Raw genomic sequence first — 7,490 nt, forward strand, 5'->3', positions numbered from 1 at the left:
GCGGTGGCTTAGCGAGCGCCCGGCGGGGCGGGGTGCCGCTCGGCGGGTATGGCCCGCGCCCTGCTGTTGCTGCCGCTGCTGATGGCGGGTGCCTGGGTAGGCCCGCGGCCGCCGGCGGCCCGGAGCCAGGAGGCGCCGCAGACCCCGGACTGGAGGATGACGCTGAAAACCATCCGGAACGGCGTGCACAAGATCGACGTGTACCTCAACGCGGCGCTCGACCTTCTGGGCGGCGAGGACGGCCTCTGCCAGTACAAATGCAGCGACGGTGAGACGAGCGGGAGGGTGGGAGGGAGGAACCCCTCTGGCAGCCGTCTGTAGCTCCAGGAGCGGGCTTCGCCGTGCCGCCCTGCCTCGCTCCAGGAGCGGCGGCCTTACCCGCCTCCAGCGGCGTGTGCGGGGAGCCGGCAGCCGGCGGGCCGGCAGGCTGAGCCCGAGCAGCGCCGTGCCTCCTGCCAGAGGGTTGCAAAGGTTAAGCTGAAAACATCAGAGTAGTGTTCTTGATTGCATATAAAGTACCTTACAGTAAGTTCATTAATTTTTCAAAGCACCTCTGGGTTTTTTTTTAATGTAATCCTATGTGTGATGCATTAGTTTCCGTCACTCGAGGTTTTTCTTAACTTGAAATCTGAAGTGAATATTTGCTCAGGTGCCTTCTCCTTGTTTTATTTATTTATTTATTATTATTATTATTATTATTTATGAAGTGCTTAGTTCTTTTAATTTGGTAAGAGTTGCTGACATTCAGGTGCCTATGTCAGATGTGCAGCCGGTGCTCTCTCAGGCCCATCAGAATGCCTGTGCTGAATTTTGACAGTGCTGAAAATCTGGAAAAAAAGCTTTTTGAAGCACTAGAAATTATCTTTTTCAGGATCAAAGCCCTTTCCTCGCTATGGATATAAGCCTTCACCGCCAAGCGGTTGTGGATCGCCTCTATTTGGAGTTCATGTAAGTCCATTTGGGGGTTTGTGTGTGTGTGTGCTTTTTCATATGCTGACTTTCCTTGAGCTGGGTGGTGTTTTTCCTCCCACTTTCTAAGGATGACACAGCACCTGTGTGCTATGTCCCTGCTTTTATTAGCTCGGGCATATGCTTTGGCAATAACACATGGAAAATGTTAGTACTATAAGTAAACATAGCATAAACATTTTCATCATCAACATCAATAGCGACTAGCTGCTGTACTGGGTCTGACTGGGATGGAGTTAACTGTATTCCTAGCAGCCCACACCATGCTTGTGATTTGGGGCTAAACCAGTGTTGGTAACACATCAGTGATGCTGAACAGTGCTTGCACAGCACTAAGACTTGCTCGTTTCATCATTGTGCCCAGGGAGTAAGCTGGGGCTGGGCAAGGAGCTGGGAGGGGATGCAGTTGAGAGAGACTCAGAAGCCAGAGGGATGTTCCCTATCGTGTAACATCGCACTTGGCAATAGAACTGCTGTGGATAGAGAAGGGGGAGAAAGGGAGGAGGTTGGTTTCTAAGGGATAGGCTGGGCATGAGGGGTTGGTGAGTGATTGCTTTTGCATGGCTTATTTTGAGTGGCTTTTCCCTTTTCCGCTCACTTATTAAACTTCTGTCTAGAACTACACATTTTCTTGTTTTTGACCTGCCTGTTGTCTACCCTGACCTGTGAGGGGCAGGGGTTAAGCAGGCAACTATGTGGGTGTTTGGCTGCTAGCTGGGGTCAAAGCAGCACAGCTTAGTGAACAGCAAAGGATAGAGATAAGTGAATGACAGCTGCTGATTACATTAGTTTTTGTTTTCTAACTTTTATACTGTATCATGTTCATAGGCTCTTTCTTTTCTCTTATACATTACTCATGGTGCATATGGGATTTTCCCCACAGTTTGACATTGGTATCCCTTTGATGACAAAGTGCTGCAATCACCATGATAGATGTTATGATACTTGTGGCAATAAAAAAAATGACTGTGATGAGCAATTTCAGTCCTGCCTCTCCAAAATTTGCAGAGATGTGCAGAAAACACTTGGGATATCAGAGAACGTACAGGGTAAGTCTGATAAATGCCTTTTTTTTTTTTTTTTTGCCCCCAAGTTTTACTAAGGTTGTCTGGTAAAGAATCCTTTTGCTGCACAGTAATGCTACATTTCCATAAACTGATGCTGTTGCTGAAAGATGCTTTGTTCTGTCCTTCTGTATGCATCCAAGATGCAGCTGAGCAATTACACAGCATAGGGAAATGATCAGAGTTAAAACTAACCTTGAGCTGAAAAAATAAGGCTTCCCCGTCTAGGATTATCAAAACACACTATAATTGTTGCATTTGCTGTAGTGTAGCTGAATGTTCACTGTTCTGCTGACTGATTTCTGGAGCTCTACTACATATAAACAGTAGGAAAATACTGAATTGTTTCCTTTTATGAAATAAGGTATTAAAATAATATATTATTATAGTAGAATATTATCCCTTAATACTATCCCTTAGTGCATACATTTTAGGTTTTTCCCGAACAGGCTATAATCTTGTGATTGGATTCCTTCTGTTGGCTCACATCTGATCAATACATGACATAACCACACTTAATTTAGACAATAGTTCTTTTTCAGTAAAGAGTCCCACTGAAAACAATCAGTTTTTAGAATAAGCCTGTGTTTGAACTTCTCAAATTCATGTAACTGCAAAGAGGTCATCATATTTCTGCTTTGTCAGAACTGGTGAATATTTACTCATTTCTGTTGAGCTCCTATTAAAGGTAGCAACCTTTGGATAAATATGGCTGTTTATGAGGGTGGATAGTGATTAGACAAGGTGGAGGTTTAGGTTAGATATTAGGAGGAAGTTTTTCACACATAGGGTGGTGACACACTAGAACAGGCTGCCCAAGGAGGTTGTGGATGCCCCATCCCTGGAGGCATTCAAGGCCAGGCTGGATGTGGCTCTGGACAGCCTGGTCTGGTGGCTGGTGACCCTGCACATAGCAGGGGGGTTGAAATTCAATGATCATTGTGGTCCTTTTCAACCCAGGCCATTCTATGGTTCTATGATAAATTGGGAAAGTAAAAGATGGAACAGTTCTTTCATCTTTCCAAGACTGAGTGATGTTTTTAACACTGATAACATTCCATAGCCAGTGAGTCATCTTGAGTGTTCTGATTGGTATGTGAAAAATCTTTAATCACAATTTAGCTGATTCTATATCAGTTCACTCTTTCTTTTGACAGTCTGTTTGCTATGCTCAGAAAAGATTGCTTTTTAAAATCCTTCTCAGTTTGCAGTCATGCCTATTAGTTTTGTATTCTATCTAAAGAATACTTCTAACTGAATGCCTCTTTGCTTGCAGCTTGTGAATCAATTGTTCAGCTGTTGTTTGATGCAGTTATACACTTAGGATGTAAGCCGTACCTTGACAGCCAGAGAGCTTCATGTATGTGTCGCTATGAGGATAAGACAGATCTCTGAAAGGCGTGGATGTCCTGCAGTTTGGAATGAAGTAAAACAACTGGAATGAAGCAAATGTTTTACACTTCTCAGGCCTGACACAAATGCTCTTTTTTAAAAAAAGAGACTATCACGAAGTCATCCATAAAAGAGAAGGACCAATGCATGAAGAGTAGGTGCATGAAGACCAGCTTCAGCCCCATCACCCAGATCTCGATGAAGAGGTAGGCTGACTTACCAAAGACTCAAAGACAAAGTCAACAGCCATATGGAAGTCACCACTGTATTCCAGATCTACTCGAAGCTCAGCTCTTTGGGGCAGCTCTCCTCTTTGCCGACCTCCGGGCAGATGAGTCTGATGGCTTTGAAGATGGGCAGGATATTGCCCAGATAGATATCCCTGAAGCTGAGCTCCTCCAGAACCTTCCCTGTCAACTTGGTCTGGAGCAGCTTCTCAAACTCTGCCTTAATCTTACTCATCACCCAGTTTCTGACTGGGGCCGTGCTCCTGAGCTCCCTGAAGAGGAAGATGGCATTGAGGAGGTGGCACATCTTATTGCTGGAGGTGGGATTTACAAGGGGGGTTCTGGCTGCTGTGGTAGCGCTGGGCTCCAGGCCTGTGGTGAGAGTTGAGGCAGCCAGCACTGATGCCGGGACTGGCTCTGGGGCTGCCTAGCTGCCTGGTGTATATGAGGCCATCTTCAGTTCTGGCCACTCTGGGAGGCTCCAGCATCTTCCTGTAGAAAAAGGAGGAATGCAAGGAAGCAAGTGACCAGCACCAAGACAGGATGTCATACATTAGCAGCGTCATTGCCTCGAGTGCACCATGCCTCAGAGTTGAGAGGTGCCCCTGCTTGAGGGGAGATCTTGTCCCTGCAGTCCAGTGCCACACAGGAGAGCTTGAAAAGCTTTTGTGCTGCTCACCAGTTATGGGGTAAGATGAATGACTCAGAGTCATACTCTGTTTTTAGGTGCATGCTCAGTTGGCACTCAGCTGTTGAACCAGGTGCCTTCTATCCATTCTTTCAGCCTCCCAGATTTGTGGTTGTTAAGCTGTGTTAGAGAGTGTTACCAGTACTGTTCTTCATTGTCTTCCTATGCAAGGCCTTATGTACAAGGCCAGGCTAAAGGAGGAAGTTGAGAGAAAGAAAGAAGGGGTGGGGGGAGCACACCATCACATGAGTACTGTCCTTGCGGTGGCAGGAGGGGGTCTGGAGGTTTTCAGGAAATGTGTAGATGTGGCACTGAGGGACATGGGTTAGTAGGCAAGGTGGTGGTGGGTTGGTGGTTGGACTAGATGATCTTGGATGTCTTTTCCAACCTTAATGACTTATATTAAACACTGACATGAATGTATTGGTTTGAAAGTCACTACGCTATTCTTCCTCATGTTTAAAAAATAGAAAAAAAGTGTTAAGTCTTCCTTATCTTCTGTACACTACAAGTTGGAAACTGAAATTAGACTCTTCTAGTGTATGTACATTTAGGGTATGCTACTGTAAAACACAAACGCTATTTTCAATTAAAAAAAAAAAGGAAACTGCATAGTGGGGTAATCAGAGGTGCAGAAGAGTTGAATCTCAGATTATTTCTAGTATAGGCCAAGTGTTAGGTTTCCAAGCAGATGATGTATCTGATAGATAACAACAGGTAAAAGAGTTCTGCAGAGTTAAAATGGCACCTTGAATAGCCCTTCACTTTGAATAGATACCTTCAGATCTCTCTGATGTACTCTGTCCTGTGGGTTTGTTTTAAAACAAAGAAAAAAGCCCTAAGCAAGGTATATATCTGCACTATGTATTTCTACCTGATCCAGTAATGAACTTCCTCAGCACTCTTCAGATAAGTATGTTGAGACTTTTAAGGATTGACTCCTAAAGTGACCTAAGGATATACTTTTGATTTGACAGAATGCTGGAATGTGGTTGTAATGTTACATAAGTTTAGAAAGGATTCAAGTCTTTATTTTTCAAATTAAACAATGCATTGTGTATTATATGTGTAGAAAGGATATATTGTTCAAAGAGGTTGATTTATATTTGTCTCATGGCACAACTTAGTAACTGTATCTATCTTTGCTTTCATTTAGTACATTCTGATTGAAAACTAGAAGGAGATTCCACATACAGGGTCAGCATGCCCAACAAACCTTTTTATTTAAAATGCCCTCTTTCATGCTGACAGAAATTTGAGCTTTTATTTCTGTCATCTCTTCCATGACTACTCTAGCTGAAATCATCTGATGTCTGAATTATTTGGGGTTTGCCCTCTGTACTGATCTTCTGTTGCTAATCTCCAGTTGTCAGACCTCAGTTAACTTTTGCATTGAGTCCTGTCCTGCTGTCCTGATTTGCCTTAGAAATCCACAGAATATGACTGAAAATCAAAGTACTGCATCCATGAACAGGGAAAATAAACTATGCAGAAAGTTTAAAGTTCACTTAACTCACAGATTGCAATGCCATTTCTCTTCTGGAAGTATTTTTTTATGTTTTTGCTTTACTATTTTTTTGTGGTATTTTTGTTTTTCACTGAAGCTTACAGTACGTGACACAATGTAAGTGTCTCATACAATAAAATTCCTGCCAAAGTTCCTTGGCCATGCTTTCTGGTTTTATTTTCCTATTTGTGGGTATTAAATAACACGGCAAGAGACGCTGCTGCCAAGTTTTACAAAACCATGTCTGAACAACTTGTGGTGCCTTTAAATACAGGGAGATTTTGTCACAGAATTGAAGTGACTCTGTAGTACCCTGATTGTTTAAAATTAAAACATTGATGCAGTGAGTCCAACACAATGTCATAATTCAGTTAGGTAATTCAAGTAAAAGTGAACTTCAATTATATTCTTAAATGGACACAGAAGAAAAATTTTCACTGTTGGAAGCCACTGCATTTTGTTCCTTAATGTATTTACCTGTAAATGCACTGTGAAAGCATTTCATAGTTTCCCTCAAACAATTTTTAACACTAAAAAGAGCCTTAACGCTGCTAAATAACACAAATGACACTTTGATAGTTGTGGAAGCATTTATCTTCTTCCAGAGAGCCTTTGCCTAAGTTTTGCCTGTAGCAGGAGTTCTTGCTTATAGTTCCCTGCAAATTATACCAAACACATCTTACAATGCTAAATCCTAAACTACGATCCTAAAACGAATCATGGATATTGCACTCTGGATTAGCAGTGTTGTTTAACACATTGAGACCTAAGCTACCTGCTTAGGGCTACATTACAGATTTGCTGCTACAGAGCCCCAGGCTGGACTCTGCAGTTGCTCCTTCATACAGAATTACTGCAGCCAAAAGGTGTAAGGGGCAGCTCCAATAGCAGCTGAGAGAACTGAAATTTGCGGTTTGCAATAAATAAATAAATAAATAAATCTGGCTAGTAAGAATCTAACTGCTTTACAGCATAAGAAAGGTGCTGAAGTCTGGTAGTTGTATCCTGTTTTTTTTCTGAATAAACAAAATGAATTTAAACAATTTTATCTTGATCTCACGGGCTGCTAGTGGGTTGAGGATAGCAAGTCCAAACATGGGAAAAACAAGTGAAGGCAGTGAGAAATACCCATCGATCCCTCACCCACAAGGAAGCCACCATGTCCAAAATTCCTTATTTGTACAACAAACATGTAAAACAAGTCAGACTGGATAAAATACCTAAAATCCCCGTCCAGAGCCACCTCCTCTTGTGCCTATAGCAGTGCTGCTCTCTGAGAGCTGCCTCACACGTCAGTATGCCCCTGAGCCCACCAAGCAATGGGCCAGATACATGGTTCAGACCCATCCTCATTACAAACCTGCAGAGCTTAGGTACAGAAGGATGGGTTTGGGCACTGGCTTCCGTTTATACATGATTACAGAATCATAGAATCCTCAAGGTTGGAAAAGACCTCCGAGATCATCCAGTCCAACCATCCACCAACCACCAATACTTCCCCACTAAGCCATGTCCCTCAGTACATCTACACAGTTCATGAACACCTCCAGTGACAGTGACTCAACCACCTCCCTGGGCAGCCCATTCCACCACCTAACCACTTTTTCAGGGAAGAAATTCTTCTTAACCATGACAACATTCAA

The 7,490-nt window shown here is 43.2% G+C and overlaps 1 protein-coding gene across 1 annotated transcript; it reads left to right on the plus strand.

The window, feature by feature from the left end:
• Positions 1-48: 48 nt before the first annotated feature.
• Positions 49-6,001, plus strand: PLA2G12A (phospholipase A2 group XIIA). The gene is made up of 4 exons (XM_085222907.1): positions 49-268; positions 872-948; positions 1,853-2,018; positions 3,310-6,001. The coding sequence occupies exons 1-4, from the start codon at positions 49-51 to the stop codon at positions 3,426-3,428; spliced, it is 582 nt and encodes a 193-aa protein (XP_085079033.1). The 3' UTR covers positions 3,429-6,001.
• Positions 6,002-7,490: the final 1,489 nt, after the last annotated feature.

This window comes from Meleagris gallopavo, chromosome 4 (genome assembly GCF_905368555.1).
Source record: "Meleagris gallopavo chromosome 4, MGAL_WU_HG_1.1, whole genome shotgun sequence".
Lineage (NCBI taxonomy): Eukaryota > Metazoa > Chordata > Aves > Galliformes > Phasianidae > Meleagris > Meleagris gallopavo.